Genomic DNA, 24,638 nt, shown 5'->3' with positions numbered 1-24,638 from the left:
TACATCAATAAAGGACCCAAACATACGCATACCAGAATCGGGCAGGAGAACAGTGCTCCAATCTCACAACTGATTCACAACCCACAGCTTAATCCTTAATGTTACAAAAACAAATGTTATAAAATGTACAGGTCATCCAACCAGTTCAAGGAATGGTGTGAATTTCATTGTTATTTCTGAATGTCTTCCATTTAAATTTGTGTTTGTAATGTTTGAGTACAATTCACTTTGGCCTATATGCTGAGTAGGATTGTCACCTCAGCAAAGGTTGTTTGTTCCCATGAGCCATGTTGACCAACAAGCCACTTTTCACCACATTTGAACAGTCAATATGAAGCATGAGGGAGAAGTCATGAGTTGTCTGCCACTTGTTGCCGGAGTATCGACTGAGACTGGATGCTCTCTCTGGCACTGGCTTTCATCTTGCTATGATGTGAACTCTCAACTTCAACTCCAACTCCCTCCCCACCCCTGCTCCCTTATATTTTCGGACTTTGTGCCACCACAAAACCAAACATCTTCGCATGGCCTCCTTGACTGGCTCAGGTCCCCAGGGGCCAACTCAAATGCACCATTCGTATTCTGTTAACAAGAATACAAACAGCAGGTTTCCAACCACATCTGTTATTACAAAACTCTCTTCAGATGCCTGTGTCCTTTCTTACCCTGGCCATAGGCCACTATGACACCGAACAGCAATTCCAAACAAAACAAAAATGACTTAGTGGTACCTTAAGTATGGTACAATGGTTATACAATGGATGAGGCTCCATGTATGAAGTTCCTAGGCATCTAGACAGATAATAAATTGTGGTGGTACTGGCATGTAGATAAATTAACCAAAACGCTCAATTCTGCTGCTTTGTTGTTATAAATTTCTCACTGTATTGACGTGCAGACAGGATTGCTACTATACTTTACATATCTTCATTCAACACTGTTCTATGGTGTAATCTTCTGAGGTATTGGAGCTAAAACAAAAAAGTATTTATTTTACACACACATGCACTCTTGAGCTCAGACTGCAGCAGTGCATGACTGGTATGTGGGCAGGTCAATGACTGATCATCATTCAGAAGCCACTTTAATGGCTTATAGATTCTTACTCTTAGTTGCCAATACAGGTCCTCTCTATGGGACTTTGTGGTTAATTTAATAACAAGAGTGAATTTAGGAAGCACACTAAGAAGCAAGTTTTATACTCTGGTTGCCAGCAAACATCAGACAGGTAACAGAAAATCCTTAAATATTAAAATCAAATAATACCCCATTAGGCACTACCCCTGCAATTTCTCATAATATTTGGAGTCAGGTATGTAAAACTCTTTGACTTGGATAGGTCTTAACTTTGTCAATATATAGATAGTTACAGTGGTCTGCTTTGTCTGAAGTATTAGACACCAACAGCCATTGAATAATTAAGGAGAAGCAGTGGCCACGTTCGAAGTAGCTGTTTTTTTACCTGTCATACGCACACTGTACTGCAAAACTTAAAAATTATATACTTAAAGTAATATAATATACTACGTATATGGTGGAAATGAATGAAATTATGTCGGCATGTTACCAGATGTCTCCCAGTTGTGCACAGAAAATTGGACGACACATGGTGTGAGTTTAGTGTGACTATAGCGCCAAATGGGGCTGGCTCACAGCAAGTGGCAGTTGAAGGAACATGAAAAGATAATGTGTCAACCAGCAAACAGCTATGATGCACTTTGGTTGTGTTCTTCATTACAACATGTAGATGACTTCATACGGGGAAGAAACATTGGGAAACTGGGAGAAGCATGAAGAGTGACAAGCGTAGCCCAGGAGTTTGGTGGTGTGCTCACAGCATTGTATCATACATATAGGGAGTGTTCCTAACAAAAGCACTTGCTACCCACATGAGATGAGTTGATCGACCAAGGTCAACTACAGCAACGGATGACTGCCACATTGTGCCACAGGCAAGGAGGAACCCACAACAAACACAGGGTGCAATTGCAACCAGCTTTAACACGACTGCAAGGCACACAATCCCACACTCCACAGCGGCACAGCAACTGCATGCAGTTGGTCTCTTTGCTCGACAACCAGTACATTGTGTCCCACTGCTACCTGCACGTTGGCAGCACTGTTTTCAATGGTGCCGAAAGCATAGGATCTAGACCAATGAGAGCTGGGGTTACTTGTTCTTCTTGCATGAGTACAGATTCAGTTTGAGTAGTGATTCTGTATGTACCCTCATATGGCAAGAGGTGGCCTCATACGACGAGAGGTGGGAACATATAATGCACCCAGGAACATTGTTGAACATGACTGTTTTGGTTGTCGAGGTGTTATGGTGTGGGGAGGCATAATGTTGCAAGGGTGTACTGATCTTCAAATCTTTGAACACAGTACACTCACCAGTCAACATTACTGCAACAATGTACTTCTTCACCATGTGTATCTTTTCAGGCTGCATTCAGCCCTAACATTATTTTTTTGGATGACAGTACACACCTGCATCAAACAGTGCAAGTGGAGGAGTTCTTGGAATGAGAGGATATGCAGTGAATGGACTGGCCAGCGTGTTCCCCCAACTTAAATCCCATCAAGCACAAGTAGGTTGCATAGGGGAGACGTATTGAAACTTGTCTGCATGCACCAATGACCATTGTCAACTGTGCTGGTAGAGAAATGGAATGTCTTACCACAAGAGCGCCTTACCAACTTTGTGGCCAGCATGGGAGCACATCATCAAAAATAGACAACACACACACACACACACACACACACACACACACACGACTACAGTCTCTGGCACTGAAGCCGCACTGCGAGCAACAGCACCAGTGCATGATGGGATTGGCGACTGGGTGGGGAGGGGAAAGGATAGTAGGGGTGGGGAGGGGGACAGTAAAGTGCTGCTGGGGAGAGCACAGGGATGAGGTGGAGAGAGGGTAGGGCAGCTATATGCATTCGGGAGGTTAAAGGTGAGGGGGTGGGAGTGGATATAGAGAGAAGTAAAAAGACTGGGTGCAATGGTTTAGTGCTGGAATGGAAACAGGGACAGGGCTGGATGGGTGAGTATAATGACTAATGAAGGTTGAGGCTAGGAGGGTTACAGGAATGTAGGATATATTGCAGGGAAAGTTCCCACCTGCACAATTCAGAAAAGCTGGTGTTGGTGAGAAGGATCAATATGCCACAGGCTGTGAAGCAGTCATTGAAATGAAGAATGTCATTTTGGGCAGCATGTTCAGCAACAGGGTGGTCCACTTATTTGGTGATTGGCAACTTTCCTTTTCATAATATTGTTACTATAATATCAGTGTGTGTAGATTAGTTAGCACTAGTGATACTTTTGTGTTAGTATAATTTAAAAACGTAGTCTGTAGTGATTGCTTCCGCCTGCAAATACGAGGGCAGTTCAATAAGTAATGCAACACATTTTTTTTCTGAAACAGGGGTTGTTTTATTCAGCATTGAAATACACCAGGTTATTCCCCAATCTTTTAGCTACACAACACTATTTTTCAACGTAATCTCCATTCAATGCTACGGCCTTACGCCACCTTGAAATGATGGCCTGTATGCCTGCACGGTACCATTCCACTGGTCGATGTCAGCGCCAACGTCGTACTGCATCAATAACTTCTTCATCATCTGCGTAGTGCCTTCCACGGATTGCGTCCTTCATTGGGCCAAACATATGGAAATCTGACGGTGCGAGATCGGGGCTGTAGGGTGCATGAGGAAGAACAGTCCACTGAAGTTTTGTGAGCTCCTCTTGGGTGCGAAGACTTGTGTGAGGTCTTGCGTTGTCATGAAGAAGGAGAAGTTCGTTCAGATTTTTGTGCCTACGAACACGCTGAACTCGTTTCTTCAATTTCTGAAGAGTAGCACAATACACTTCAGAGTTGATCGTTTGACCACGGGGAAGGACATTGAACAGAATAACCCCTTCAGCGTCCCAGAAGACTGTAACCATGACTTTACTGGCTTTAAACTTTTTCTTGGTAGGGGAGTGGGTGTGGCGCCACTCCATTGATTGCCGTTTTGTTTCAGGTTCGAAGTGATGAACCCACGTTTCATCGCCTGTAACAATCTTTGACAAGAAATTGTCACCCACAGCCATATGACGAGCAAGCAATTCCGCACGGATGGTTCTCCTTTGCTCTTTATGGTGTTCGGTTAGACGAGGGACCCAGCGGGAACAAACCTTTGAATATCCCAACTGGTGAACAATTGTGACAGCACTACCAACAGAGATGTCAAGTTGAGCACTGAGTTGTTTGATGGTGATCCGTCGATCATCTCGAACGAGTGTGTTCGCACGCTCCGCCATTGCAGGAGTCACAGCTGTGCACGGCCGGCCCGCACGCGGGAGATCAGACAGTCTTGCCTGACCTTGCAGCGATGATGACACACGCTTTGCCCAACGACTCACCATGCTTTTGTCCACTGCCAGATCACCGTAGACATTCTGCAAACGCCTATGAATATCTGATATGCCCTGGTTTTCCGCCAAAAGAAACTCGATCACTGCCCGTTGTTTGCAACGCACATCTGTTACAGACGCCATTTTAACAGCTCCGTACAGCGCTGCCACCTGTCGGAAGTCAATGAAACTATACGAGACAAAGCGGGAATGTTTGAAAATATTCCACAAGAAATTTCCGGTTTTTTCAACCAAAATTGGCCGAGAAAAAAAAATGTGTTGCATTACTTATTGAACTGCCCTCGTACATAAACTTGACTCATTCTTTATCCTTGAAGGCTCTTTTTCATGATGGAATTTGTGGAATACAATGTATGAATGAATGAATGAATGAATGAGTGACTGAATAGCAAGCAAGTCATGGGGCCGCTCAGACCAAGATCAACTCTGTGTCTCAGATAAAAAGCACTGGTCTGGTACAGTAGCCCACTTGAACTTTGACTGAGCCACAGTTTACCATGTTCATTTAGGCTGCTGCCTTAGTGATTCAACGGCTCTACTTCCATGAACATCTCCACTCTCAAAAAATAAAAATGGTTTGAACTTGAAAGATCCCAAAATAATCTGCACATTTCACAAACAAACAACATAAATGACTATCTCTCTAATACTAGCTAGATAACAACACTACAAAAAGAATAGTATGAGTAAAGGAAAAAATAACAAATCCAATAGCAGAAATTGCTTATCACATGCTGATAGCCACCCCACCCTCAAAATAAATAAATAAAAAGAAGAGGAGGAGGAGGACGAGGAAGAAGAAGAAAAAGAAGAAGAAGAAGAAAAAGAAGAAGAAGAAGAAGAAAACGAAGAAGAAGAGTAGGTTAGGACTAGGAATTACAGAGTACTTTTCTAATATACATAAAGTAATCACTCCAAGTGTGGCATGAATTTTTCACCACAAACAGCATAGCATTAAACAGTACAGGAATTTGACAAAAATATGGAAACACTGTGAGAAATGCATGCTTCGACATAAATGTGGATGCTAGCCAAGGCTGAAGATTGCACTCTTGTACTTGACCATAAATGGTACATGTGTAATGTCCTCAATATGCTGCAAGGGTCAGTCACAGTCAGAAAAGTGTTCTGCCTAGTTGTGAGTGCATTATGCTGGAGCTGTGTATGCAGTCCTAAAGCATCAACTGCACACCGATCAGCATAGCGCTATGAAACGGCATCGAGAAGGCGCTGACCCACATCCCGAAAGAAAGAGTGGGCAGTGCCACACTTCCAGGAAGACAGAGTTCAGCATCCCCTATCAATGCTGATTTAACCAGTAACCCACTGATGGTCAGGCCCAGTTCAGTCACAGACTTCAAGAGTGTCAGTACTGAGTAATAGGAAGATGCTACTTAGCCTGCACTTTGTGAGTAGTAATAGTGAGTAATACAATGGCATGTAGGAGGCACAGGAAGCAAGTTGTGTTTATTTTCTTTTTCGAAATAAAGTGGTATATTACTCAGCATGTGATATGTACAGATCATTTTGGATTCCTGCCACTGGCCATTACAGCTTCTCTCCTTCCTTGTTTGTGTCGGAGCTGACTCCTACAGTAGCCAACACAACACTAAGTGAATTTCAATGTGGGCAAATTGTCAGTGCTTGCATGGTGGGTGCTTTCATAACCAAGGTAGCAGAAGCATTTGGTGTTTCAAGAGGTATCATATCGAAGATTTATACCCCATACAGGCAAAGTGGAAAGACATAATCCACTAAGTCATAATATGGATGAAAGTGTATACTGAATGATCACCACAGACAGTCATTGAAGAGGATTGGGACAAAAACTAAGATGATGACAGATGCAAAAGGCATCAGCATAATAACAACACAAAGGTAGCTACATAAGCAGGGATTTATAGGGGGAACTGGAATTTCAAAACCACTCATCACTGGTGAAAATGCCCAACACAATGCCAAAGCCATAAAACTGGACTAGGGAGCAATAGTCAGATGGGACCTGGATAAACAGAAAGAACCAGACATTGTAGAGGGTTTCAGAGAGAGCATTAGGGAATGATTGACAAGAACAGGGGACAGAAATACAGAGGAAGAAGAATGGGTGGCTTTGAGAGATGAAATGGTGGAGGCAGCAGAGGATCAAGTAGGTTAAAAGACGAGGGCTAGTAGAAATCCTTGGGTAACAGAAGAGATATTGAATTTAACTCATGAAAGGAGAATATATAAAAATGCAGTACATGAAGCAGGCGAAAGGGAGTACAAATGTCTCAAAAACGAGATCTACAGGAAATGCAAAATGGCTAAGCAGGGATGGCTAGAGGTCAGGTGTAATGATGTAGAGTCGTATGTCACTAGGGGTAAGATAGATACAGCCTACAGGAACATTACAGACACCTTTGCAGAAAAGAGAACCACCTGTATGAATAGCACGAGGTCCGATGGAAAACCAGCTCTAAGCAAAGAAAGGAAAGCAGAAAGGTGGAAGGAGTATGTAGAGGGTCTGTACAAGGGGGATGTACTTGAGTGCAGTATTATGGAAGTGGAAGGGGACATAGATGAAGATGAAATGGGAGATACGATACTGCCTGAAGAATTTAACAGAGTAATGAAAGACCCAGTCAAAACAAGGCACCAGGAGTAGACAACATTCCATTGGAACTACTGATAGCCTTGGGAGAGCCAGCCATGACCAAAATGCCACCATCTGGTGAGAAAGATGTATGAGACAGGTGAAAAACCCTCAGACTTCTAGAAGAATATAATAATTCCAATCACAAAGGTTGAAAGATGTGAAAATTACTGAACTATCAGTTTAATAAGTCATGGCAGCAAAATGCTAACACAAATTCTTTACAGATCAATGGAAAAACTGGTAGAAGCCAACATCAGGGAAGATCAGGTTGGATTCTGCAGAAATGTTGGAACATGCAAGGCAATACTGACCCTACGACTTATCATAGAAGATAGATTAAGGAAAAGCTAATCTACATTTATAGCATTTGTAGACTCAGAGAAAGCTTTTGACAATGTTGACTGGAACACTCTCTTTCAAATTCTGATGGTGGCAGGGGTAAAATGCAGGGAGCGAAAGGCTATTTACAATTTGTACAGAAACCAGGTGGCAGTTATAAGAGTCGAGAGACATGAAAGGGAAGCAGTGGTTGAGAAGGGACACAGGGTTGTAGCCTATCTCCAATGTTATTCAATCTGTATATTGAACACAAAGTAAAGGAAACAAAAGAAAAATTTGGAGTAGGAATTAAAATCCATGGAGAAGCAATATAAACTTTGATGTTTGCCGATGACATTGTAATTATGTCAGTGACACATGAATGGAATGGACAATGTCTTGAAAGGAGGACGTAAGATGAACATCAACAAAAGCAAAATAAAGATAATGGAATGTAGGCGAATTAAATCAGGTGATGCTGAGGGAATTAGATTAAGAAATGAGACACTTAAAGTAGTAGGTGAGTTGGGGGAGCAAAATAACTGATGATGGCCGAAGTAGAGAGGATATAAAATGTAGACTGGCAATGGCAAGAAAAGCATTTCTGAAGATGAGAAATTTGTTAACATCGCTTATAGATTTAAGTGGCAGAAAGTCTTTTTTGAAAGTATTTGCACAAAGTGTAGGCATGTATGGAAGTGAAACCTGGACAATAAATAGTTTAGACAAGAAGAGAATAGAAGCGTTCAAAATGTGGTGCTACAGAAAAATGCTGAAGATTAGATGGGTACATCACGTAACTGATGAGGAGGTACTGAACAGAACTGGGGAGAAGAGGAATTTGTGGCACAACTTGACTAGAAGAAGGGATTGGTTGGTAGAACACATTTTGAAGCATCAAGAGATCACCAATTTAGTATTGGAGGGAAGCATGGGGGTTAAAAATGGTAGAGGGAGACCAAGAGATGAATACACTAAGCAGATTCAGAAGGATGTAGGTTGCAATAGTTACTTGGAGATGAAGAAGCTTGCACAGGATAGAGTAGTATGGATAGCTGCATCAAACAAGCCTCTGGACTCAAAACCACAGCAACATTGGTGAAATATCTTTAAATGTAAAATATTTTAGACTACAAATAACTGTGGTATACTCTTTGCTAAAGATTCAGAGAAAAATGGAAATGTATACATTCTAATGATGTTCAGTGCAGAAGGGAGTAGGTAAAAAGGCATTTTATTGCTTCAGATATTGAAGATATACTTGAAAAGTATGCTACTGAACTACAAAAAGGGTTACACAGAAATCATTATTATGAACTCATACAGGTCCTTGTAACATTTGCCAGAAGAGACACTGGCAAGAAATTAAAACAATGATTTCCTGGTGCTGTGCACACAGTAAGGCAAATGGCAAGAGCAATTCATTGCTACATATGTTCTTATTTGACTGTGTGTGGACAATGAGAAGATTTAAGAGACATTTCAATGTCCATAGCAATGATTTATATGAAACCATAGGTTCTTTTGCAATACAGCTGTCAAAGATTCTCAATATTAAATGCGTTTTTTCCCTATCTGCACAGACAACAAATAAGAGTAATGGGTGATTTCAGCAGAAAATCATATTCTTCTTTCTAATCTGGAACACTCTGAAGACAAATAAGTTATTAGTATTATAATACATATAATCTGAAATATAACTAACTTCTCTTAGGATGTCAGTAATATACTGAAAGCTATCCACAAGAAGGCTTATTGTTTCTGTTTCCATGGAAGTACAGCTCCACTCCTCAGATAAAGGTGAAAAAGTGTATAGTAGTGACTGGTTGTTGGTAGCATCTGTACTAATATTCAAACTTCCATTGTCATTTGTATTAGCATCAGTCTCAAACCTTATAGTTAATTCTGGTGTCTGACCATTTGTTTTACAAAATAGTTTACAGAATGAAGGCGTTTTCCTCACATGCAGTAAAGTCCACAATCCTGAAGACCTTTAAAAATAAAAACAAGTAAAAAAATTAGCAAATGGGAGAATTTTGTAACAAAGTACGTATAATTTTAACGCAGTAGCTTACAATTATTTTACAGACACAAGAAAATGTAATAATATGAGTACACATTTTAAAATTATGAGAATAACAACCATACAACTGGTTCAAAATTTATGATAATTTATTAATTTGTATTGGATGAATGACAGGAAACATTTTTCTTCATAAATTCAACCCATCCTCCTTTGGATGTGCGGGATTACAGAACCCTCTTTCCAGAACACAGTAAGGAATCACTGTGAACAGGCAATAACACCAACAAACTTGCAACCAGTATCTTGACTAAAGTGTGCTGCTGTGTAAATCTTCAACTGTGTTGTGACCAGGAAATCATCGAACAATTTGTCCTGCTCACAGGATCTAATGTTTGGAAGAGTTGTGTTCTGCACCACAGTGCCCAGCAAACATTTAACTATATTAATTACGTTCTTGAAATTAAGAATATGTATTGCTCCCTTAAGGGTTTAAAACAACAAGACAAGATTGATGATAGAATCTTCATCTTATCGTGCAGCACACAATTTTCCGTATCAAGCCAACACTCAGGTATTGAATATTCCTGCACATAGGGTTGGTATGCATCTCACTGCTTCTGAACTGCAGGTCATAAGCCATCAATGAACAGCTTACAAGCTCTAGCATTTACTCACATCTCTAGGAACCAGTAACAAACATATCCAATGTGAACAGTGACAGTAACCGTTTTCCTGCAGTACTGACCAGTACTATTCAAGCAGAAGTCTCAATAAAAGGTTATGCGAGTTACACACTGAAATATCATGGCAAACCCAAAAGTTATAAATGTTAAGATGATTTTAATATCTGTAATTATACAGATGTGGAGGCTTTGGTTCAAATTTTCATGCACTGTCACCAAATACTACCTCAAATTTTTGCATATTTTAAGTGTTCTGTTAAAAATTAGAAGTTTATACACCAGTACCTAAGTCTTGCATCAAATTTCAATTTATGACATGACTACACATAAGCTATCATTAGCTGCGAAGTGGAGCAACTTGTAAGTATAATAGTATCTGAACTGACCCAACAAAACATGTTCAACAGAAACATTTTCATTGTGCCCACAACAAAGTGTGCACTATGGGTTTCTTCCTGTAGGCCATGTTGATAAGACAGTGACAAACACAAGTGATGCACCCAATATGTATTCCATTGTGTACAGATTAGGCATGTCTGCTGGTCAAGGCACCAATGTCATTTCACTATAATGCTCCTTAAACTGACCTTGTAACACGAATAGTTATCCTGCTACAAGATGTCATCGCTTAGGGGGAGATTTCAAGCATGAAGTGATGCAGATGGTCCACGATAATGTTCATATAGTTCACTGCTGTCATGATGCCTTAGATTACCACCACAGATCCCATGCAAGTCCAACTCAATGTACCCCATAGCACAAATCTGTCCTCAGTGGCCTGCATCTGTGGCAGGTGCATGTTTCATGCTGCCATTCCCCTGGATGATGGCATGTAAGGACCCAACCAAAGACCTGACGTAAAAACAAATGCGATTCATTCAACAGGTGACATGTTTCTATTGATCCGCAGTGAAAACGTGGTGATGATGTATCCACTGCAATCATAACTGACAAAGTCGTTGGGTCAACACAAGGACACAGGTGTCATATGATGTGGAGCTCCATTTGTAACAATGGCCTTTGAATGGTGTGCTGCAAAACGATTGTGCATGCACCAGCATTGTAATCTGTTCTCAGGTCTCTCACAGATAGCTGCCTTTTCTGGGTTACACAGTGGGGGATCCTCCGACCTCTAATTTTTGTGATGAGATATGGTCGTTCAATACTATATGGTCTACTCATTATTTCACCATCCTTCAACCACTTTCCATAGGAGCTCATGACAGTAGTATGCCAACAGGAGACCAGCTGCACATTTCAGAGACTCGTTTCCAGCTGGAGTGCCGCAACAATGTGCCCTTTGTCAGAACCTCCTATATCAGCAGTTTTCTGCATTTGCGGCCCATATCTTCACTATAATGACTGCCCATTTGTCTCTGTTCAGCTCATATTCATTCCTTACCACATCACGTGCCAGAACACCACCAGGAGGCATTCAATCTTGCAGTGGGCTGTGGTCATAATGTTTTGGGTCATCAGTGTATGTGTATTTTGTACATACCAATAAAATTTTTCAATATGCATATTTATTACAGGAAGAGATAAAGACACAACAAGAAGTGCTGGATATCATAATCATCATACTATCTGTCTTTTGACATCCACAGTTAGATAAACATATCTAGATCTTACCATGCATTACAGTCTTGAGCTATAAGCATCCAAGTTTGTTGTGCATATATTTCATTGTCATATACTCATATTCCATTAGTGTCGCTTTCAATCTAGAGTGAGGGTTTCCACCATCTTAAAGTATGCTTTTATCTCACAGCAGACAGAATCTTCACATCTACTAGTTGTTATTCCCGTAAAGCTACTTTTACTATGAAGAATAACAGGCTATGTACTCTGGACACAGTCTAATTTATTGGCCAAACTACAATTCAAACTCAGTTTACAACTCAGATAACAACTTAGTTGTTTCCCAAGACCACCTTGTCTGTCAGGTTTCTGTTGTCTGACTCTTCTATTTTTTTTGTTCTACATTCTTAGATCTGTATTAGTGACACCATGGTGCAATGCAAGGTACTGCAGACTCTGAGCGACTACTTGTGATGATCGAAACTCATCAAATGGATGTCTTTTGCTGCCATGACTCCCCAGGAACACCTCAAACATAAAAATTCAATCCCAACTGACACAGAATCATCTCAGTACCTTAACTAACAATAACAGTGCTGCTTAAACTCAGCTGAATGCCAGTTATGAATGATTTCAATTATACTAACTGCTAAGAGTGCAAGTGTTTCACAAAACCAGTGAAATATTAACTAATTTATCTGTACCCTTACACTAGCAAAGAACTTCCTTAGACCCTCTACTATTTAATCAACTTACCTGAATGTCCTTTCCAATTCCATTCATCATAACTGATGTCATTATTATGTCAGCCCACTACAGTCTGTTTCCCGATAAATTTGTTTATTTTTCTTGTCTCTCCAAGTAATTCTCAAATGTATTTCCACATTGTTCTCTCATTAGCCCTCAGTTTTTTTAATGGTTTTCATATAAATAGCCACATCTCACTGCCAACAGTGAAAACTGACACTACACACTGATCACGGCCTTCTCTTTTTAGACACTTTTTGGAAACTTTAGTTTTGAACTACTGACTTTACCAAAAGCACTAAAAAAAAGTGGCTTTTTCACTCTTCATTTTCATTTCTTTTTTTGTCTATCCAGTCATCACCTTCAACTGTTTTAAAAGCAAAATTCATGAACTAGACTTTATTGTTCATATGCACTATTTTCTTTTTGATGTACACTATTCTCTTTTTGATATGTTGGTCACCCGCTATTTTAATTACAATTATTTTCACACTTGTTCTATCAAGTTTTTCCATTTATTGTTGGCATTTCTCCGCACTTGAAGCAAACACTGCAAAATCATCAACAAAATGTGTGTTTCAGATGTTCCATTAACACATATTCTTTTATCTTTTTCCCAGTTTAAGGGTCTGAATACTTCAAGCATGGATGAGAAAAGTTTTGGTGACATGAAATTTCATTGCCTGGGCCCTCTTTGAGTACAAAGTACCTCATTATTTTGAGGAAGCATTTGAATCTCTATTTAGTATCCCCACCAGTGGACACTTTGATGCAAAGCAGATGAACTAGCATGGGTAGCACATTGGTCTAGTGCGGACAACTGGCACAAAGTACACACACCATGCATTGTATGGACAGACTTGCTGATGGAAGGGTTTACCTGCAGGAGACAGCAACCTGCATGGGCAGTTTTAGTGCTGAGTCCAACCACTGCGGACCTCATCTTGTGCCTCATGCTGTAAGCCATTTCTGTGTGCTCAGTTGTCAGCTGCTCACAACTGCCATGTGTTGTGTTTATCTCTCTGCACATCTCTATGTGGTTTTGGACTTTCTGCTTCTTCATAGATTGACTAGCACAGTGAGTTTTCATTTTCTCCTGTGGGGTTCTATTGCACAATTTATTGAGCCATTGTCAACCATACAGTACCTTGTGCTGACAATGTTGTTCAGGGTCATTGTCATGCTTGGGCAGATACTAAACACTGCATTATTTCTCACATATTGTAGGTGCAGATTTTGATAAATGTGGCTCACATACTTCCTCACTATCTATGAATCCCAGACAAAGTGGTAATTCATGCTTTATGCTTAATACTATAATTTTATTCAGTAGTTTCAAGTGTTGTATTATATGAACTTCTAAAGCCAGATTGTTCCTTTGCTTGATTAAAATCTGAGTTTCTTTCTTTCTTTGTAGTTTAGAGATACTTTTAGTGAACATCCTTTATTAGGGAAGGTATACTGATAGGTCTACAGTTTTTATGACTTCTCTGCCATCTTTCTTTTCAAGTACACAAACATTCTGCAAACATTTTTCAAGGTTCCTTTATATTACTTAGCTTCTAAATTTACGCATTTTTACTGAAACACAATTATCTCCTTGGCACCTTCCCATTCTTCAAACTTTGTATGACTTAGTACACCTGCCTTGGCATGTAATTATTTTCATTTCAACAATCTCGGCCTCAGGTTCATTGCTTTAACAGTAGAAAATTTAAATATGTTTTGGAATTCTTCTACAGTTTCCTCTTTATTGCTAGTACTGTATTATCTGACAGCTTAACTGATGAAATGTGAAGTTATCCCAAGATAAATTTCTGTTTTGTTTTATTCACTGTTTTCAACTGTTTCAATTAACAAAAGTTTCCTTCTATTTTTTCACAGTCTCTCAAAGATGGCTACAAATAGTTTTATAACTATCATTTTCCTCGTGACTATGCCTGCTTATATGCATGTCATATATAACGTGCACATCTCTTAGTCCATCTCCTCCCCCCTCCTCCTTGCCCATCGCCTCCTTGCCTCCATATCTGCCCATCTCACCAACCCACCTCTCTCTTTCTATCCCCTCCCCTCTCTATTCATTTCTTTCCTCACCCTCCGTCTGTCTTTACATCTCCTCCTGCTCCCTCTTTCCCTATCCACCCCCTCTACTTATCCATCCCCTCCTCTCTCTCTCTATCTGTCCATTCCTTGCCTCCGTATCTGTCCCTCTCATTGTCCTCTTCTCTCTGTCCTTCTCCAACCCTATTTCTGTCCATCTTTTTCTCCGCCCTCCCTCTTTGTCCATCTACTCCCCCAACCTCTGTTTACATCCCCTCCTGCCGCTCTCTCTCCCTATCCATCTCCTCCTGCCCCCCACCCCCCCACTCTCTCTCCCTATCCATCCCCTCCTGCCCCTTCTCTCTCCATCTCAACCTTCCCTCAGGCATGTCCAACAGATGTGTAGCCCCTGTGAAAGAGGTTGAGAAAGCAGGCTAGTACTACTCCCACAACACTTCTCTCGTGCAGCACAACGTAGATGCCAAGGGTTTGTAAACTATTTTTTGTCCCATGCCATGTAGGCTGCCATTCACTGCTGACCGATAAAGCAGGCATATACGCCTCCCACATAACACGCCTGTTGTGCTGGGCAGTCTACACTTTGGGTATGGAAAAACCATTTCTTGCCCCTGATGTGTAGGTTGTTCTGCAAAGCAGGTCGATAAATTTGTGTGCCAAATTGGGTCCAGGGTCCTGGGAGGAGTTCCCAGACATACATAAATATTCTCAGCTTTGTATATATTAAGAGAAATATCAGACATAATTGCTGGCCAGTAGTTAACTTGAGGAGGAGAAACGTTTAATACTGTCAATAGACACACAATACTTATAAGTAAAAGTGATGAAATTATCCCACCTTTCAAAACTGTTATTTCCTTCCTTGGAGAGAAGAGAGGGTTAGAGTGGGGAAGGATAAAAAAGTAAAACAAGTTGGCAATTCTGTCTCATAATTATTAACTTTCGCAACTGAATTTTTCTTTGATATGATTACAAATAGTTTTGTTTAACTTAGTATCATTTGATTTTAATGTTGCTTGTCACTCTCATCATATCTTCAACAGCATCTACATCTACATCTACATCTACATCTACATCTACATCCATACTCTGCAAGACACTTCACGGTGTGTGGCGGAGGGTACTTTGAGTACCTCTATCGGTTCTCCCTTCTATTCCAGTCTCGTATTGTTCGTGGAAAGAAGGATTGTTGGTACGCCTCTGTGTGGGCTCTAATCTCTCTTATTTTATCCTCATGGTCTCTTCACGAGATATACGTAGGAGGGAGCAATATACTGCTTGACTCCTCAGTGAAGGTATGTTCTCAAAACTTCAACAAAAGCCCGTACCGAGCTACTGAGCGTCTCTCCTGCAGAGTCTTCCACTGGAGTTTATCTATCATCTCCATAATACTTTCGTGATAACTAAATGATCCTGTAAAGAAGCGCGCTGCTCTCTGTTGGATCTTCTCTCTCTCTTCTATCAACCCTTTCTGGTACGGATCCCACACTGCTGAGCAGTATTCAAGCAGTGGGCGAACAAGCGTACTGTAACCTACTTCCTTTGTTTTTGGATTGCATTTCCTTAGGATTCTTCCAATGAGTCTCAGTCTGGCATCTGGTTTACCGACAATCAACTTTATATGATCATTCCATTTTAAATCACTCCTAATGCGTACACCCAGATAATTTATGGAATTAACTGCTTCCAGTTGCTGACCTACTATATCATAGCTAAATGAAAAGGGATCTTTCTTTCTATGTATTCACAGCACATTACACTTGTCTAGATTGAGATTCAACTGCCATTCCCTGTACCACGCGTCAATTCGCTGCAGATCCTCCTGCATTTCAGCAACAACACTGCCTTTGACATTTTGCTTTCTTTTGTTCTCTCCATGTAAAATTTATTTCACCTTTATTTCCATTTGGCCCTTATCAAAACCATTTTCTGTTTCGTTTCTTTTGAATGAATTTGTTAAGGACATATATGTAGTTCATCTCTTCAAATTTTACTAATGTTTGACCTCTGTCACCACACCAAAAGTTCCCCTAATGAGTACCTATCTCTAGTTTTTGTCTAAATTGTATATAGAGATCATCATGCGTTAGGATTTGTTGTCGTTTATCAGCTTCTGTAACTCTCCATAGAAGTCTTCTACAACTTCATCAGAATTCAGCATACTGGTGCATAGAATCAAATCATTTCCTTAGAACCTCTTCCTTGTACTCTCAAATAAGTCTAGTGTTTGAGATTCTTCCCACATTTGTAATATCATCTACAATATTCTTATTGACAACAAGACTTACACTGAATTTCCTCCGTGTTCTATTATGTTGTAAAGCATGTGACCAAATTATATTCTGTCTGGCCTGACCCCGTTTCAGTGACAAAACTATATCCCATTTGAGCTTATTTAATTCATCTTTCCACTAACCCATTTCTGAATTCTGGAGTTCTGCAGTTTCGTGTCCCTAAATAAAAAGCAGCACAAACAGCTGGTTTTCCAAAGCCCATGTTACAGTCTATTTTGCCAAACTTTGCATAGCAAGATAAGGGTGCAGAAATAGCTGGGAATGCCCATATTCTAAAGTCATTGCCTGAATTACCAGATCACTACCTCCAAGTTTATTTTGCCCAGTGTGGAAAACCTGCAAACCTGCATCTCGGAATGTACTCCAAGATACACTACTCTCCCAGGACTAGAAGAAATTGACAATATACAGGTACAGCAATAAAACTTGACAGAGCTATGCAGATCACATGCAAGAATATTTCTTAACTTTCCAGCCAATACCACTGTTTAATACAGAAGATAGCAACAGATTTACACTCAGCATGCTGTCTAGAGTGGGTTGGTGAGCAGCCCATCCACATAATGAGAACGCTCAATACTGATACCTTATTGGCACTGACAGTGGCATGGGGTGAACGTCTGAACTGGACATCAAAATCTACCTTAGTACTATGACATTCTTATTAATCACCTTTTTCTGTCTACTGAAAACTTGCTACTAACATAAAATAATGTAATTTGCTGCTGCAAATCCTTAGCAACTGAACAGGCCAGTCCAGTCTTATGACCATTAAAAACACTCAGATTTGTGTAATTATTTATTTTTGTTAGACACAACCAACACTAGTAATTGAACATGTCTGGTAATAAAGCTGTGACTTCCTTACTTTACCCAGGAAAACACACAGTAACATATTTCAAGCCATGAGTTTCACACTGTAACACTCTATTTAATTCTTTCTGATTAGAGGTAACAAAAAATAACAAGAATGGAGCAAACTGTGTTATGCACTGTTCCCCCACCTTTGCTGGCCCATCCTCATCAGCTTTCCACCCGAATGAACTAAACTTCACAATGCACATGCAACCTCTGCCAGATCACCTCGACGAGTTCTGTCAAATATTTCAAGACTTTCAAGATACATACATACATACTCCTGTCGGAGATCTAGCTCAAAACAAGTATTCCCACAAGTTCAGTAAATCTAGAAGGCTACATCTTTCTACGGCATGAGAGATGTACCCAATGAAGGGGTGGAGTAGGAATTGTGATGAAGAAAGCTGGGCTCTCTTTACTTCCTCTCTTGTTTTGCCATCTGCCTCCTTAAATTCATTTTTGCCTAAATACCATTAACATGCATGAGTATAGTCTTCAGTTTCATGAAAGAGAAAGGTTGGTGCCCTCAGTCTTAAGGAATATAGCACCAGGTCTAATTTTGTGCTTAGTTTTATGTATGTATGTAATTTCCCAATTTATTTTGACCATTCCTACTTAATGCCTTTGTTACAGAGTGAAATCAGTAATTCTTTCATGACATAGATTCTATTGTTGACTTATAAACAAATATAAATTCTGTACTAATTACAAACATTTGGAAGAAGAACACTAGGATTCCTAAAGTATTTATTTGGCTCTATTCGAAACGTATTAGCAAAGCCAGCCCTTAATGAATTCCAAAATAATTAAAGGTTCATAAAAAGTAGTGTTTGTACAACTATATCTCTTAATTTCATTATTTAAACAAATAATTTGTCCTAACCCTTGCAGTAGAAGGAATGGTTAAAAAGAAGGAATTTTTCGATGTATTCAGTTAATTGAGAGAGTTATGTTTTAATCGTAATTTCTGTAACTTAAACATCAGACAATGTGTAGTTTCAGTGCCTATTATTGTGAGGATCTATAAGGGATCGATTTTTAGTACCGAGGCAGACAGTCCATGGCCAATTTTCAGATGGAATAAGTGTAACACAAATAGGCCACGTGTTAGAACAGTTAATGACAATGTCTGTCTAATTTATTTGAAAAAATAGTGTCACATGTACCATATTATTCAGCAAGAACTGTGAACTGTATGGTTACGTTTTTATTGCTCACAGATGTTATACAGTAAACTACTGCAACAGTATGCTGATGTTGCCTGCAACCTATTAACGAGACTTATCAACATTTTACCAATAGTGAACTGGCCATGTAATTGTGTAATATTGGGGGGTTGTGAACAGTGCAAGTAAAGAACTGTTAAATGCAATTGTGCAACTGTTGGCTACATCATTTACAGTCTTCAGTGTTGAGCTTCCACCCCCCAATTTTTCAGCCCATATAACAATGCAGTACGTTGACACCGAGAACTATCATTGAAGAAATAAAGCAGACGAACAACACAGGCTGCTTATAAACTCTGATTTATTGCCTATTGTGCTACACGCATCCAAAAATAATAAAGATAAACAAGTGGAATATATATTTACAGAGCTCAAATCCCTCACCAGAAAGCACCTGATACGTGGCCTCTTCAAACCTCCTAACACAGGTGGGTTTGTCTGCTTTGAAATTGCTCTTTCAAGTCTCAAATCAACATACGAGCATATTATTGTACCCCTAAAGACTGGAAAAGTAAGAAGGAAACCTGCACCTTGGCTAACCGAAGAACTAAAACAGCTCATGAATCTCAGAGACGCTGCACATCAAATACGCAAGCTACAATACATGCCTGAAAAGCATATTACTTGCAAGCTGAAGTGAAACAGTCAGTTAAGCTGTGAGAAAGGCAAAACTCGGACATGCTCATACATTCACTGACAACAGAAACAGCAACTGTCCCATGAAATAACCTGCATTGTCTAGGTATGGGCAAAGTAAAAGCTGCAACTCATCATGTTGTCCCAGCTAAAGAGCTACATACACAATTGAACCACAAGGGAAACAAACATTTACTAGAGGAGGGTAAATGACTGTAGCCACAAAAAATTCTGTGTAAAGCATGTTACTTGCAACTCCATCAAAAAGGTCATCATGCATATCAGATCAGGATCTACTGGACACAATGGCATCACAATCCCAATGGTGAAGCTTATTAATGAACAACTACTGCCCATTATAACAGATATCTTCCACCAGTGCTTAATCACAATTGTTTTCCCTGAAGCCTGGCAATAGGGACTAGTTAAGCCATTACCTTAAAAGGACATTGCCATGGCACCCCCTGATTACTGACCTAATTCTTCCTGCACTGACCAAGGCCTTTTTATGTAGTCCACAACCAGCTAACTAACTACCTAACTACAAACAATCTACTAGACAAATACCAGTCAGGTTTCGCTCAACATCACAGCACATCACCTGCCTTAATAAAGGTAACAGATGACCTGCAGCTTGCCACAGACGCACAAGAGGCAAATATCATGAGCTTCTTAGACTTCAGCAAACCGTTTGACACTGTCGACTATGACATTTTAATCATCAAAATTAGCAGTCTAAATTTCTTGCCAAGCGCAGTGCAATGGTTTTGCCCATATCTGACGACTCGCCAGCAATGCGTCACATCCAGACAGGCACAATGGAGGCAGGTACAATCAGGTCCTTGTCAGCGGCGGACAAGGGTTCCACGACCCTGGTACTTGATCGTCGGGTGTATGTGGCTGAGGGACTGCGCCAACTTTCAGACAACACCACATACAAAGTTTGCCAAGGTAATCCCATTCCTGATGTCCAGGCGGAGCTTCAAGGAATCTTCAGAACCTTAGGCCCCCTACAAAACCTTTCACCTGACTCCATCAACCTCCTGACCCCACCGACACCCCGCACCCCTACCTTCTACCTTCTTCCTAAAATTCACAAACCCAATCATCCAAGCCGCCCCATTCTAGCTGGTTACCAAGCCCCAACAGAACGTATCTCTGCCTACGTAGATCAACACCTTCAATCCATTACATGCAGTCTCCCATCCTTCATCACAGACACCAACCACTTTCTCGAACGCCTGGAATCCTTACCCAATCTGTTACCCCCGGAAACCATCCTTGTAACCACTGACGCCACTTCCTTATACACATATATCCCGCACGTCCAGGGCCTCGCTGCGATGGAGCACTTCCTTTCACGCCGATCACCTGCCATCCCACCTAAAACCTCTTTGCTCATTACCTTAGCCAGCTTCATCCTGACCCACAACTTCTTCACTTTTGAAGGCCAGACATACCAACAATTAAAGGGAACAGCCATGGGTACCAGGATGGCCCCCTCATACGCCAACCTATTCATGGGTCGCTTAGAGGAAGCCTTCTTGGTTACCCAGGCCTGCCAACCCAAAGTTTGGTACAGATTTATTGATGACATCTTCATGATCTGGACTCACAGTGAAGAAGAACTCCAGAATTTCCTCTCCAACCTCAACTCCTTTGGCTCCATCAGATTCACCTGGTCCTACTCCAAATCCCATGCCACTTTCCTTGACGTTGACCTCCATCTGTCCAATGGCCAGCTTCACACGTCCGTCCACAACAAACCCACCAACAAGCAACAGTACCTCCATTATGACAGCTGCCACCCATTCCACATCAAACGGTCCCTTCCATACAGCCTAGGTCCTCATGGCAAACGAATCTGCTCCAGTCCGGAATCCCTGAACCATTACACCAACAACCTGACAACAGCTTTCGCATCCTGCAACTACCCTCCCGACCTGGTACAGAAGCAAATAACCAGAGCCACTTCCTCATCCCCTCAAACCCAGAACCACAAAAGTGCCCCACTTGTGACAGGATACTTTCCGGGACTGGATCAGACTCTAAATGTGGCTCTCCAGCAGGGATACGACTTCCTCAAATCATGCCCTGAAATGAGATCCAGCCTTCATGAAATCCTCCCCACTCCACCAAGAGTGTCTTTCCGGCGTTCACCTAACCTTCGTAACCTCTTAGTTCATCCCTATGAAATCCCCAAACCACCTTCCTTACCCTCTGGCTCCTACCCTTGTAACCGCCCCCGGTGTAAAACCTGTCCAATGCACCCTCCCACCACCACCTACTCCAGTCCTGTAACCCGGAAGGTGTACACGATCAAAGGCAGAGCCACGTGCGAAAGCACCCACATGATTTACCAACTGACCTGCCTACACTGTGAAGCTTTCTATGTGGGAATGACCAGCAACAAACTGTCCATTCACATGAATGGACACAGGCAGACAGTGTTTGTTGGTAATGAGGATCACCCTGTGGCTAAACATGCCTTGGTGCACGGCCAGCACATCTTGGCACAGTGTTACACCGTCCGGGTTATCTGGATACTTCCCACTAACACCAACCTGTCAGAACTCCGGAGATGGGAACTTGCCCTTCAGTATATCCTCTCTTCTCATTATCCGCCAGGCCTCAACCTCCGCTAATTTCAAGTTGCCGCCGCTCATACCTCACCTGTCTTTCAACAACATCTTTGCCTCTGGACTTCCGCCTCGACTGACATCTCTGCCCAAACTCTTTGCCTTTACAAATGTCTGCTTGTGTCTGTGTGTGTGCAGATGGATATGTGTGTGTGTGCGAGTGTATACCTGTCCTTTTTTCCCCCTAAGGTAAGTCTTTCCGCTCCCGGGATTGGAATGACTCCTTACCCTCTCCCTTAAAACCCACATCCTTTCGTCTTTCCCTCTCCTTCCCTCTTTCCTGATGAGGCAACAGTTTGTTGCGAAAGCTTGAATTTTGTGTGTATGTTTGTGTTTGTTTGTGTGTCTATCTACCTGCCAGCGCTTTCGTTCGGTAAGTCACCTCATCTTTGTTTTTATATATAATTTTTCCCACACACACACACACACACACACACACATATATATATATATATATATGTGTGTGTGTATGTGTGTGTGTGTGTGTGTGTGTGTGTGTGTGTGTGTGTGTGTGTTTTTTGTTATACAGCAGACAACAACAACAACAACAACCAAAGCCTTGTACAAGAAAACATTAAATATATAACAGTCCACTGAACAAAACGTAGTCAAATTAGAAATAACCTGTGACTGTACCAGCAGCATGAATATGAATGCTATTGTCAGCAGTTTAGTGGCATTACAATGTGCACAATTTGGTTTTTCAGATATCAAATCAGAAGATTAAATTTTGTTGGAAGTATGCTTAAAGCAACACAGTGGTTCTTTTACATGCCACATTCTTATATGATGCGGTGTCTCTTGGGAGCTTCGTGTGTGGGCAGTGGAAGAGATTTGAACTTACAACCTTACTGACATAGCAATGTACTGTCCATACAGTCACTGACAGAATGAAAATGTTAGTGTTAAAATTTAAAGATACAGTGATACACAGCAATGTTGTGTTCCAGAAAAATGTAAATACATGCACAAACATTTATTCTCATAGCATAAAATGTAACTCAGTCTTTAGATCATCATTTAAAATTTAATACTGCACTCATAGCTTATTTCAAACCAGCTATCTTGCTCAGAATTAAATTAATCTGCTTTAATGTTAACTCAATTACTTGTCATGTGTGGTATTCCACTGGACTACACTTTTTGCACCAAGTTAACAGTATCAAAAATTAAGCTGGAAATTTTTCCTACAGTGACTGTTTATTTTCATAAGGATAAAGGAAGCATTTTCAACTGGTGACATCACATTCCATGACATCTATACAACAAATGATACTGAAAAGACACATTTTTTACATATCTTTAATATGCTGTTGTATGAAAACAGCACCGTTTTGTAACATGCAAGTTTAAATCATAAATCCAATATTGGCCCTGCTTCGTTTGCTTCTAAAAGTCAGTCATAGCATAGATATGCATTCATTAATAGTTCTCTATTAAAAATAACTATTTAGCTTATCTCATGTAGCTTTCCTGTGAAATATCTTAGTTCATTCTACAATTGTGTTCTGTAATTATCGGCATGATGGGAAATCTTCACAGATGTAGAATGAATAAAGGAAAAGTTAATAAAGTGAAGGAGCATTTAGAGACTGCGATTAAATTAATAGTTGTTAAAAAGCTATGGACTACTAATGCTACTCAAGTTTAAAATAGTAAAAATAATAGGGAAGCCACTAAAAGTCATAAGGATTATTCTACACTTCAAACTTATTGTCAGCTGTTTTCAAGTAACAACAGTTGTTTCACTTACTTTTTATGCAGAACTTTGTTTACTATCATTAGCCCAGTAAACCTATACATTTTTCCAACGGCTCTGCCTTGTATGAAATCTTCCCATTGTTGGGTTTTATGTTGTTCTTTCATAGACATATCAAATTTTAAACAGGGTGAATGACCCAACACTACTTCACAATATTCTTTTGCTCTGTCAAACCCAAGAATTGACCAAATTAGATTTGATTTGTGGTTATTATCTGAGTCACCAGTTTTATGAGTCGGGTGCCTGGAAATATAAGCAACAGAGTTAAAGCAGAATAATAGGTTTCGTAGTGAGCAACAATTATCTAACACTGTTGCCATCTTCAAAACAGAAGGTAAGATGAAGAGTGATGAACAAAGAATGTGAAACAATTGTTAAATTCAAGTATTCAGATCCTAGAGTAGGATGCAGAATCACTTCAGATGTAGAAGTAACTTCAGGCGTGCCCCATGGAAGTGCGCTGAAACTCTCATACTTCATGTTGTATATCAATAACCTGGCAGAATATAATAATAATAGCCACAGATTTTTTTGTAGGTGATGCAGTTATTTATAATGAGGCACTACCTGAAAATACCTACACAAATATTCAGTCAGAGCTTGATAAGACAGCAAAGTAGTCTTATTATGATTAAGTAACCCACTTTAAATGTTCATAAATGAGAAGTTCTGCACTGCATAAAATGCAAAAAAGAAGGAAAAAGTATCCTATGGGTACAATATCAATAATTCACAACTGG

At 40.4% G+C, this 24,638-nt stretch overlaps 1 protein-coding gene across 1 annotated transcript in view; it reads right to left on the bottom strand.

Moving 5' to 3' along the window:
- Positions 1 to 24,638, bottom strand: part of LOC126416487 (uncharacterized) — a 198,949-nt gene that overhangs the window by 19,914 nt on the left and 154,397 nt on the right. Inside the window, exons 7-8 of the mRNA XM_050084224.1 lie at positions 23,890 to 24,141; positions 9,091 to 9,376 (exon numbers count right to left, since the gene is read on the bottom strand). Of these exons, the coding sequence (XP_049940181.1) occupies positions 9,091 to 9,376; positions 23,890 to 24,141 (538 nt within the window). The remainder of the gene's footprint in view (positions 1 to 9,090; positions 9,377 to 23,889; positions 24,142 to 24,638) is intronic.

This window comes from Schistocerca serialis, chromosome 8, assembly GCF_023864345.2.
Source record: "Schistocerca serialis cubense isolate TAMUIC-IGC-003099 chromosome 8, iqSchSeri2.2, whole genome shotgun sequence".
Lineage (NCBI taxonomy): Eukaryota > Metazoa > Arthropoda > Insecta > Orthoptera > Acrididae > Schistocerca > Schistocerca serialis.
This window is presented reverse-complemented; position numbering and strand designations above follow the sequence as displayed.